Source organism: Heterocephalus glaber, unplaced genomic scaffold, assembly GCF_053883595.1.
Source record: "Heterocephalus glaber isolate CG9 unplaced genomic scaffold, H.glaber_assembly_v1.0 deba00001733, whole genome shotgun sequence".
NCBI classification, from domain to species: Eukaryota; Metazoa; Chordata; class Mammalia; order Rodentia; family Bathyergidae; genus Heterocephalus; species Heterocephalus glaber.
In genome coordinates, this window is record NW_028258444.1 from 20,843,098 (window position 1) to 20,855,158 (window position 12,061).

The following is a 12,061-nucleotide window of genomic DNA, read 5'->3' on the forward strand; positions in this document are numbered from 1 at the left end:
CTCAGGACCTCGCATTTGTGAGGCAGGCACCAGAACCACTGAGCTAAATCCCTGGCCCACCCCCTATTTATTTTTGAGACAGGTTCTTGCAATACAGTCCAGGTGGTGATTTTTATATTTAGGATAACTACTCCCAAGATATATGTAGAGTTCTGTCATCCCAAAATAATTATATTTAGTATTCAAAATAGTGTCACACTGCAGTTCAATACTATCCATTGATAGCTCTTTATTAACCTAATTTATATTAATTTAGAGAGGAAAATTAGAAATTGCACTATTTTTCTATTACTGCTGTAACAAATCACCAGAAATTTATTTACTTAAAACAACACGAATGTATTCTCTTGTAGTTCTCAGCACCAGAACTCAGAAGTGTTCTTCCTGGGCTAAAATCAAGGTGCCTGTAGGCTTTGTTCTTTCTGGAGGCTACAGGAATGAACCTGTTTCCCTGTCTTTCCCAGATTCTGGGGGCCAATTGTAACCCTTGCTTGAGCCCCCGTTCTTGCTTCACTCCAACCTCTATTTCTCATCACATCTCCTACTCTACCCTGCCCTGTTGTCACATTTCCTGTGTCCCTCTGCTTCCGTCATTACGTCTCCTACAAGGACCCTTGCAGTTACACTGCCTCCCCTCCAAGATCATCCGGGGAAGCCTCCCGCTTTAGAATTCCTTCATTTAATCATATTGGAAAGTCATTTTTGCCATGTAAGATAACATATTCAAGGGTTCTGGAGATAAGACAAGGATATGGACATCTTTGGAAGCTATCATTCAACCTACCAAATAACGTTAGTTCATTTCCACAAAGTTTAAAGTCATAGAACTTTTAAATAATTAAATAGATTTAACAGCAGAGTAGGAACAGTTTAAGAGAGAATTAGTAAATTGAGAGATAAGTCAAATGAAACTATCCAGAGTGGCAGAGTAAAAAAGAGATCTTAAGAAAGTTAAGCAATAACCTGAGATGGTCTAAGATATGTTTAATTGCTGTTATAGAAAGAAGAGAAGAGGGCCAGGGATTTAGCTCAGTGGTTATGCCGCCTGTCTTGCAAGCTCAAGGACCCGAGTTTGATCCCTGGTACCAAAAAAAAAAGAAGAGAAGAGTGGACAGAGGCATTATTTGGAGATCCAATATCCAAAACAACATAAATAAAAATTAAAATTAATTATAAGAAAGGGATACCTGGATATTGGAGTGTGCAATTTTTTTTTTTTTTTGGTACCGGGGATCGAACTCGGGACCTTGCGCTTGCGAGGCAGGCGCCAGAATATCTGGATATTGGAATAAAATTTTAGAACATCAAAAATTGTTTCTCAGCCTGTACAAAAATCAATTTAAAATGGATCAGAGACCTAAATTCAAGACCTGTAATTTTGAGACTAAAAGAAAATGTTGAAGTGGGCTGAGGATTTAGCTCAGTGGCACCGTGCCTGCCTCGCAAGTGCAAGGTCCTGGGTTCGATCCCCAGTACCAGAAAAAAAAAAAAAAAAAGAAAAGAAAATGTAGAGGAAATACTTGAAGCTATCATAGGCATGGCAAAAGCTTCCCGAAGAGGACTCCACCAGCACAAGAAACAGTGGCAAGAATCAAAATAGGGGACCACATCAAATTAGAAAGTTTCTGCACAGTAAGGAAAACAACAGAATGGAAAGACAGCCTACAGAATAGGAAAAAAATCTCTACCACCTATTCTTCTGACAGAGGATCAATATCTAGAATATATAAAGAGCTAAAAAAACCCCACCAAAACATCAAGTAGGCCAATCAATAAATGGGCAAATGAATTGAACATTTCTCAAAAGAAGTAGAAATGCAGTAAGTATGTGAAAAAATCTTTGGCCATTAAGGAAATATGAATCAAAACTACCTTGAGATTCTATCTCACCCCTGTCAGAATGATCATCATCAAAAATACAACAAATAATAAATGCTGGTGAGAATGTGGAGAAAAAAGAACCCTTCTACACTGCTGATGGGAATGTAAATTAGTACAGTCACTATGGAGATCAGTAAAAATAGAGCTACCATTTGATTTGGCTATAACACTCCTTGGAATATACTCAAAGCAATTAAAGTCAACATACTATATAGCCAACATATGGAACCAACCTAGGTGCCTATCAACAGACACATGGATACCAGAATATATGGTACGTATACACAATGGAGTATTGTTCAACCACAAAGAAGAAGGACATTCTGTCATCTGTAGGAAAATGGATGGATCTGGAGATCATGATGTTGAGCAAAATAAGCCAGATTCAGAAAGACAAATATTTCATGTTTTCTCTAATAATGTGGAATCTAAAAAAGATGACAAGAAAATAGAAGGAAGACTATCATTAGACAATAGGAAGTCCCCCCAGGCGGGAGAGGAGAGTGTAAGGGCAGGTAATGGGGGGATAAATATGATCAAAGCATGCAGAGTGTGCCCAAAATGGGTACACATGTTAGTAAGAGGAAAATAGCATGGGCCCATTCAGTCCCTGGTACAAGAGAAAGAGCAAGCAAGCAAGCAGGCAGGCAAGCAGGCAAGCAAGCAAGCAGGCAAGCAAGCAAGCAAGCAAGCAGGCAAGCAGGCAAGCAAGCAAGCAGGCAAGCAAGCAAGCAAGCAAGCAGGCAGGCAGGCAAGCAAGCAAGCAGGCAAGCAAGCAAGCAGGCAAGCAAGCAAGCAGGCAAGCAAGCAAGCAAGCAAGCAGGCAGGCAAGCAAGCAAGCAAGCAAGCAGGCAGGCAAGCAAGCAAGCAGGCAGGCAAGCAAGCAAGCAAGCAAGCAGGCAAGCAAGCAGGCAGGCAGGCAAGCAAGCAAGCAGGCAGGCAAGCAAGCAAGCAAGCAGGCAAGCAAGCAAGCAGGCAAGCAAGCAAGCAAGCAAGCAAGCAGGCAAGCAAGCAGGCAAGCAAGCAAGCAGGCAAGCAAGCAAGCAAGCAAGCAGGCAGGCAAGCAAGCAGGCAAGCAAGCAAGCAGGCAAGCAAGCAAGCAAGCAAGCAGGCAGGCAAGCAAGCAAGCAAGCAAGCAGGCAAGCAAGCAAGCAGGCAAGCAAGCAAGCAGGCAAGCAAGCAAGCAAGCAAGCAGGCAGGCAAGCAAGCAGGCAAGCAAGCAAGCAGGCAAGCAAGCAAGCAAGCAAGATGTTTTTTAACAGATGGTGTTACCCTGTACAGGCGACCCTAGAGAATGTCATAAATTGCCAAAAACCCACTACTGTCGGCCGTTAGACAAAAAATTGAAAATACATGTGCAGCAATCTCAATGACCAGTGTTACCCAGCAGTAGTTCACTGTGCTAATAAATGTTTGGAAGCTACTGGCCACCACTTTGAGCACCTCTTGGAATTGTAGAGGCCAAAGGTAATGCATTAATCTCATGATATCTCAATAAATTTAGTATTGAAATATTTATATACAGTTTTTTCTTTTCCTGAAATGTTATTGGGTATTATATGCTGCCAAGTGTACAGTGGCACACACCTATAATTCCAGCACTCTAGGAGGCTGAGGCAAGAGGATCACAAGTACAAGACCAGCCTGTACAACCCAGCAACTTAGCAAGACCTTGTCTCAATAAACAAACAAATTAATAGGCTGGGGATGTAGCTCAGTGCAAAGACCCATAAAACAACTAAGAAAAATATTGCCCATTGAAATTCCCCAGAAGTGAAACTGGGGGGCAGCAAAGAGGTGAAAGAGGGGTGACCGAAGACAGCATGGCCGAAGTGTCGAGTGCATGTACCATTCTGCCAAAGTAAAACCCACTGATCTGTCTAGCCAGTACGCACTCATACAAGAGATGTGAAACAACAAAAAAAGATTTTTCTATAAAAAATAATAATCCAGGGGCCAGGGATTTAGCTCAGTGGTTCCGCTGCCTGCCTAACAAGCGCATGGTCCTGAGTTTGATCCCCAGCACCAAAACAAAACAAAACAAAACAAAACAAAAATAATAATAACCCTATAGGATGCTGAGCAAAGACCATGAACAGGCAATTTCTAGGAGGGGTGAGGAGAGCATGGGGAGAGAAGTTCACCTTGTTCCTAATCAGAAAAATTCAGTGTTGAATAGCTATATTTCTTCATAGTTCTGTACTATTCATTCACACAATTTACAAGGCTGAGTAATGAGGAGTGTTGGCCAGGATGTAAGGAAAGGTGTGCGTTGTGGATGGGCATGCTGCAGAACAGAGAGAAACCTGACAGTACCAGACAACAAGTGTGCACCCAGCCTAAGACCCAGTGACCTCAGAGATGCTCTTGCAGGATCCACAGCTAGGTTCTCTGGAAGTGTTTGGGGTGGCAAGAAGTTGGAGGCCACCTCAGCGTCTATCACTGGAAGAATGGTTCAATAAGAAGAGGGAAGAAAGATGTTTAAAAGAAACCCCTCCCTTTTATAAAGAAACTGAAGATTTTCCCAGGAATCCCACCCATCAGACTTCTGCTAGCATTTCATTGGAAAAAATTGCACAAGTACATAGTCACACCTTAACAAAAAGTGATAAGAAAGAAGAGAGACAGTGGTAGGGATTGTATCAGCTAATCCAAGATGGCTGACATAATCCAGAACTCCTCTGATGCACTGACATTTCACTGTTAGCTAGGAACAGCAGCCATCTTGTGGCTGAGAGGGAAAAATAAGACAATCCCAGACAAGGCCCTGACATCAAGTTGGCCCACCAACACCAACAGTTTGTTTTTAATCCTGAACTTTTTATCCTGTGTAAAAAATAAACCCTTATTTCTCAGCCATATGCATCAGTTAGAATCACTTGAGAACAATAAAAATAAATCTGGTTAGTTTAAATAGAAAGGGTTGGAAATGTAGGCTCTAGGTCAGGAACTATGCCAAGCTTTAAGTATCACATGAACCTCTGCCCGTGACTGAAAAAACAAGTCACTACTACAGGAAGCTGATGCATCAGGAAATTGCTCCAGAGCCTGCCTGCTACTGTCCTGATCTGTGACAGCAAAACGGATGTCCCATGCTTTGTTCCAAATTTATGCCTTGTGCAAGAGCAGGACCTGAGCCACAGATTCTTAGCTCAAGGGAACCTAGGAAGTGCTGTTTAGCTTTCCAGCTAGACAGTGTTCAGAAGAAACACTAAAAGCACCACTGGATTGATGAACAATAGACCTGTTGCAGACACCACACTACCAAGGGCAGCTTCTGCTGACTCAAAACCAGATATGCTCCTCACTGCTAACTACACGTGAAGCCACAGGATGGATCTTCAACACACAGTATTGAGGGAAACATACCCAAACAGAAGGAGTTCAGAAGCACAATTGATAACAAGCTAGTTTAAAGCACATACATAAGCTGAACATGGTGGCACAGGCCTGTAACCCCCGCACCTGGGAGGCTGAGGCAGAAGGATTGCCGTGAGTTCAAGGCCAGCCTGAACTACAGAGTGAGAAGCTGTCTCACAAAATCAAACAAAAATTAAAATAAAACAGCACATACCCAAGTCAACAGTACCTTTTTTGATGGAATGTACATTTTTAAGGATATATAAAGGAAAACCAGTAAAGTGAGAAAGAGAAAAGGGTGTGGGGATCAGGGATGAAAGAGAAATAAAATAAAAGCAAGAGAATAAACCAGGCATGGTGACACATAGCTGTAATCCTAGTGCTCAGGAGGCTGAGGCAGGAGGATTGTAAATTTGAAGCCAGCCTAGGCTACCATAGCAAGTTCGAGGCCAGCTGAACTACAGAGTGAGACATGGTCTCAAAACAAAGCAACAACAACAACAACAACAAAACCCAAGAGAGCAGTCCTGTACAAAAGTAACACAAGTAGAGTAATGTGACCCCATTTAATGAGAGTCCTGCACTCACACCCTCTCTGTCTCTGTCTCATCCCCAAACCGCGCTCCAACCAAGGGAAGGCGCCTTCAGGCTCTCGGAGGCAGGTGGAAGAAGGCTGCTTCTGGGCACAGCTGGCAGAGAAGCCCGAAGGAGGGCAAGACCAGTGCTACTCAGCGATGCTGACTGGGAGGAGCTGCCGGCTCAGACATAGCCCGGTCCGGCAGGATCTTGGAAGCCTCTTGATCGGATCCAGACCCAAAGCACCCTCCTCTCCCTGTCCTCAATCCCTTCCTAACCTGCTTGACCCAGGTCAGCTCTGAGGAGCCCACAACAGCTCTTTCCAAGAAAGTCTGAACATCTGTTCCCTGCATTGCTTCCTGGTGGGGTACAGTCCTTCCGGCCACCCAGAGACGCTGATTGTGCTTTGATGCAGCTGGGGGTGCTCTGGGACCCTGCCATGACCACCTCTTAGAGATCTTTACCCAACCCCAGGTAAGGCCCCCATTGTGAACCTCACTGACTAAGTCTGACCCTCCTGCCCTCTCCAGGCTCCCTGGCTTCCGCCTGGTACATGGCTGAGACACCTGCCAAGATAAAGGCTTTTCCTGGGCAAGGGTTACAGCTGCAGGGACCCCACCCAGGATCCAGGGAGACACACTCCTCTCCACTCTGTCATAGCAGCCAGCTGTGTGAGGAGAAATTTGCCTTCTGGCCCCACCCTGGAAGAGGAGGCGCTGCCCTTGCGAGGAGGAGGGCTAGACATGTCAGAGGCACTGTCCTGCCCCAGCAAGGAGACACCTGCCGCAAGCTACAGGCTGGGGCCCCTGTACCGGGCCTGTGCCCACAATGACCCTGTCCAGCTCCAAGCTGTGCTGGATGCTGGGGTGTCCCCAGAGGAGGCCACCCAAGTGGACAGCAATGGGAGGGTGAGGTGCCTGCCCCAGGGGCAACCCAGGGCAGCTGGGGGCAGCTCTGTCTCCCCACCGTGCTGTCTTGGTCTGGCTCCTTGAGAGTTTCAGGATCGATCCGAACAGTCTGGGTCCTTAGAAGGAAGGGGTGGGTGAAGGTGGGACATGCCCTGTGACAGGTGTGGGCTTTGAGGCACGGGTCCCTAGGGAGACCCTGGAGGAAGGTGGAGACTGAGGCGCCCCAATCCCAGACAAGCCTCATGGTTGCATGTTACCAAGGCTTCGAGGGTGTTGTGGCCCTGCTCAGCTGCTGTCCTTTCCTGGATGTGAACCAGCAGGACAAAGACGGGGACACAGTCCTCATGCTGGCTGTCCAAGCAGGTGTGAGGCTGCTGACCCCCATCGTCCACCTCCATTGGGGCACAACCCTGACTGCCCAAGGTGCTACCATGCCAGGCTCTGCAGTATTGGGTGCAGGGTGGGTTTGGAATCCCATCATCCCCTCTCCTGGGGAGCCAAACTCTGCCCTCCCTGCCATGCAGGCCACGTGCATCTGGTGAGTCTCCTGCTCAACTACTTCTTGGGCCTGGATCTGGAGCGCCGGGATCAGAGGGGGCTCACAGCACTGATGAAGGCTGCCATCCGGAACCACTCTGAGTGTGTGGCCACCCTCCTCATGGCTGGTGTGTGGGGCCTGGACTGGGTGTGTGACCTGCAGTCTCTCCCCCAAGCCTCCCCACCACGCCCTCAGTCAGTCATCATTTACTGTAGAGAAAGGAGAGGCAGACGTGGAGGATCAGTGTAGGCTGGCTTCCTGGAGGAGGGGAGCATACCTCAGGGTTCTCGACAACAACGAGTCCCAGCTACTGATAGCTCTGTCTCTGGAGGGCCCAGCAAAGAACGCTTGGGAGAGTAACTTAGGCCCGCTGTGAAAAGGAAGGCAAAGAAGGGCTGGTTCTGGAACGAGGCTCTTGGGTTCTAGTCCTGGCCTTGGACCATGAACACATGGCCTTCCTCGCTGGGCCTCAGCAGCATGGTAAGGGTATTGGCCTTCTCTGAGATGACCTCCAGCCCTGACCTCTAGCTGGGTCTCTAGGGGACTCCATGATGTGCAGTTGAGACTTGTGGCCTTGGGAAGTTATTCAGGGTAGAGGCCACACCGTGGAATCGTGGTTCCTCGTTATTTCCCATGGTGGGTTGCCTTCTGGGGGATCCCAACCTCCATCTTTCCCTTCCCACCTGACTGGGTTTGGGGTGAGAAGGGAAAGAGTACACTTCTTCCTTGTCTCAGAGTGACTGTGCTCCCTACCCAGGGTTCGAGCAGTGTGGTGACGGAGAGATAAACCGGGAGAGAGGACAGACTCCTCTCCTACACTTGCCCACAAGGCACAGGGCTTCCGGTTCTCTGCTGGCTCCTGGGTTCGGGAGGCCCCTGCTCTACCACGTTGGAGACACACAGTAGGCTCTTGCAGTCTCTCCCTCGCTAGATGTCTGTCTCTTCCCCTCTCTCAACCGGAGGTTGCAATACTGGCCTCCCATGCTGGGACTCTGGCTTTGAATCCAACCCATCAGTCCTCCTGCTACAGAGTATCCACCCCTTCCCAGATCACTGCTCCCTGTCCTACCCCTTGTCACTCTATACCCTCCCAGGTGCTGACCTGACCTCTGTGGATCCTGTCCGGGGCAAGACAGCCCTGGAGTGGGCCCTGTTGATGGAGAGCTTCAACATGGTGTGGAGGATCCAGCAGCTGCTGTGTCGGCCCTGCGCAGAGCAGCTCAGCCAGCACTACCACCTTGAATGGCCAGCCTTGCCCAGGCTTGTAGCCCAGGCCCAAGCCCAGGGTACCCTGTCCTTCCTAGAAAGGTTGCAGGCCACCCTGAGTCTGTCCTTTGCCCAGTGTCCTCAGGAGGGGGTGTTCTGGACCACCTTGTGACCATCACTACCAGCCTGGCTAGTCCCTTCCTTGCCACTGCCTGCTACACTCTTTGCCCTGACCATCCTCCCACACTGGGCGCCCGAAGCAAGTCTGTGCCAGAGCTGCTAGGTACTGCCCCCCCCTTGTCTCCCCAGCCTCCCCAAGTGGTCCCTGGCTCCCAAATTTTTGTCCCCTACAGCCCTCAGGGCATGTTCTCTCAGTGGCTACAGCCCAGGGACCATACCAGGTCCCTTACCCAAGATCCTCCTCTCCAAGGCACCTTCATCCCCCAGCCAGTCCAAGCTGATGGTGCCCACACATGAAAGCCATCAAAGTCTTGCCCTTCCTCTCTGGCGATACCAGAAGCTCGGGATGAAGAGAAAGCAACAAGAAGAGGAGCTCAGGGGGGCACAGAATTAGAGGAAGATGGGCTAGGCCAGGCTGGGAGCAGGTAACCATGCCCTTTCCTCAGCTCCTTTCCCATCCAGAGCTTCTTCTAAAGCCTTCCCACTCATCTCTGCCTAAGTGAACCCGCTTCCAACCTATGGACAAGGTTATTCAGTACAGCATTGTTGACAACGGCAGAAGAGTAGAGCCAAGCAGGTGTCCCTCAGTAGGGTATTGGCTGAATTGATTATGGGGTAGTTACTGTCCACCCATACACTGCATTCTAAAGCAAGACTAAGAGCTGGGCACAGTGATGCAAGCCTGTAATCCTAGCTATTCACAAGGCTGGGCAGGAGGATCACAAGTTTGAGCCCAGCCGAGGGAGCTTAGCAAGCCCTTGTCTCAAAAAATAAAAAGATCTGGGGATGAGATTAGTGGTAAAGCAACCCTAGGTTCCATCCCCAATACTGTAAGAATAAGAAAGCTTTTTACATTCTGTTTTAAAACAATCTTTAAAATGTATGAAGTGAAAATAATTGAGTGGTGGAAAATCATATATAAATAAAATTTGTCAAAATAAAATTTTCACAAAAATAAACATGACTAATAAAAATATATTGTTGACTGCCATGCAAGCACAAGGACCGGAGTTCAATCCCCAATACCAAAATATATACATATATATATACACACACATATATATATACACACATATATATACACATATATATATATGTGTGTGTGTGTGTGTGTGTGTATATATATATATATATATATATATATATATATATATATATATAGTTGAGGGCTAGGGATTTAGCTTAATGGTTTTGCCATCTGCCTTGCAAGCAGAAGGTCCTGAATTCGATCCCTGGTACCAAAAATAAAAATATATATATATATATGTAGTTGAACTACTGAATGAGTGAACCAGCAGGGTGATCAAAGGAAGAAAGGGGAGACCATTATTGACAGTGGGAAAAAAATGCTGGAATAAGATTGCAAAGTTATAGAAAAAAGTTCATTTTCACTTAGCAATAAAACTATAACTTTTTTTTTCTGCTGAACAAGAATAATTTTTAGTGTGGCAGGCTGAATGGAGTTTGAGTTTTGTCCCTTCCACAGGTTAACTTCATATTTACAGATTTTGAGCTTTAATCCATGTATGTTAGCCAGTAGTGATGGCACATGCCTGTAGTTCTAGCTACTCAGGAGGCTGAAGTAGGAATCTCTTGAGTCCACGAGTTGGAGACCAGCCTGGACAACATAATAAGAACCCATCTCGGGGTGGACTCAGTGGTTCCAGCGCCTGCCTCGCAAGTGTAAGGTCCTGAGTTTGACTCCCAGGTACCGAAAGAAAAAAAAAACCACCAACAACAAAAAGTAAACAATAAACCAAACAAAATTATTTTCCCTTAGGTGACCTGTAGGTGGGGTCATTAGCCAGTGATCCGAAGTAACCTCAAAGAGATACTTTATTACTTTTGGAGTTTTTTATTTATATGTTTTGGATTTTTTTCTGAACACATTTGTTGCAGAAATATATTTGCTTGTATATTCATAATAATGATAGCAACCACTTTAAAAATGTGCTCACGGTATACTTTAATACATGTCATCCTCCCAATGACCTTAACGATTCAAGCTTTAAGGATATCAGACCCAGAGAAGTTGCAGTGAATGAGGCAATGTTAATATATCAGTGTTATTATTGTTATCTAGAAGCCATACTTTATTCACACTTCCTTAGTTTCTCCCTAATGTGCTTTTTCTATCCCAAGATTGCATCCAAGATATACATGACATTTAGCCGTCACTTCTCCTCAGACTCCTCTTAACAGTGACAATTTCTCAAACTTTCTTTGCTGCTGATAATCTTGACAGCTTTGAGTAGTTCTGACCGGGTGTTTTGTGACTGTCCCTTCCCTGGGACTTGTGTGATGATTTCATTAGGGCAGTGGTGGTGAACCTATGGCACGCCTGTTATTTGTTTTTCTTTTAAGACAAAAGATGTTAATGTATGAGTTGGTTTTCTAAACTAAAACTTCAGTATTCAGGTTTAATTACAGCGTCGGCACTTTGAGATAGATAAGTGGGTTTTGTGTTGCAGTTTGGGCACTCGTCTGTAAAAGGTTCGCCATCACTGGACTAGGGTTACGGGTTTTCAGAAGAAAGACCACAGACAGAGGCCAAGTTCACATCACCCTGTACCATGGACACGTCCTGTGAAGAAGACCTATCACTGTTGCTGTTAGTCACCTGGCTGAGGTACTGTTATCAGCCTTCCTATCTGGTACTCTTTGAAGGGAAGTCACTATGGGAAGCCCATTCAAGGAGCGGAAGTCATGTTCCATTACCTTGAGGGTAGAAAATCAACCTAATTACCTGGAATTCTGCATTTTAACTTTTTTTTTTGGTACCAGGGACATTGCGCTTGCAAGACAGGTGTGATGCCACTGAGCTAAATCCCCGGCCCTGCATTTTAACTTTTTTTTTGAGGCAGGGTCTCGCTTTGTAGCCCAGGCTGGCCTCGAACTCACAGTGATCCTCCTGCCTCTGCTTCCCAAGTTCTGGAGTCACAGGCATGTGCCACCACATCCGGCTGCATTTTAACTTTTTAATCAGATATTACTCAATTTTGAAAAACTTAAAAATATACTTGCTGTTTGAATAGAATAAAACAGAGAGATGGAGACAGAGACAGAGAAAGGAGAGAGAGAGGAGGGAGAGAGAGAGAGAGAGAGAGAACTAAAAGTGCTTGGAGTGGGATTTCTCCCAGAGGGCTCTGAAGGCAACTGTGGGAGATTAGAATGGACTTAAAGCTAACCTTGCTGTTTCCCACCTGCGTGATCTTGAATAAGACACTAAATTTCACTTGTTTCAGCTTTCACATCTGTAGAATGGGGAAAACAGGAGCTATTAGAAGGATCCATCAGATTGCACGGGGAAAGAGTTCAGACTACAAAGTGGTGTCAAAAGAGGCCCTGGGAACTGAGTTTGATTGATCTGCTTCAGGAACTACAGAATGGAAGAGTCCTTTCCTCCTCACCA

General features: G+C 46.2%; 1 protein-coding gene across 1 annotated transcript in view; it reads left to right on the forward strand.

Annotated features, from left to right (window-relative positions):
• Positions 1-9,051, forward strand: part of Ankrd33 (ankyrin repeat domain 33) — a 35,731-nt gene extending 26,680 nt beyond the window's left edge. Inside the window, 7 exon segments of the mRNA XM_087199938.1 lie at positions 5,875-6,725; positions 6,959-7,084; positions 7,164-7,202; positions 7,204-7,390; positions 8,358-8,612; positions 8,615-8,861; positions 8,863-9,051. Of these exon segments, the coding sequence (XP_087056064.1) occupies positions 6,561-6,725; positions 6,959-7,084; positions 7,164-7,202; positions 7,204-7,390; positions 8,358-8,612; positions 8,615-8,861; positions 8,863-9,043 (1,200 nt within the window). The 5' untranslated portion in view covers positions 5,875-6,560 and the 3' untranslated portion in view covers positions 9,044-9,051.
• Positions 9,052-12,061: the final 3,010 nt, after the last annotated feature.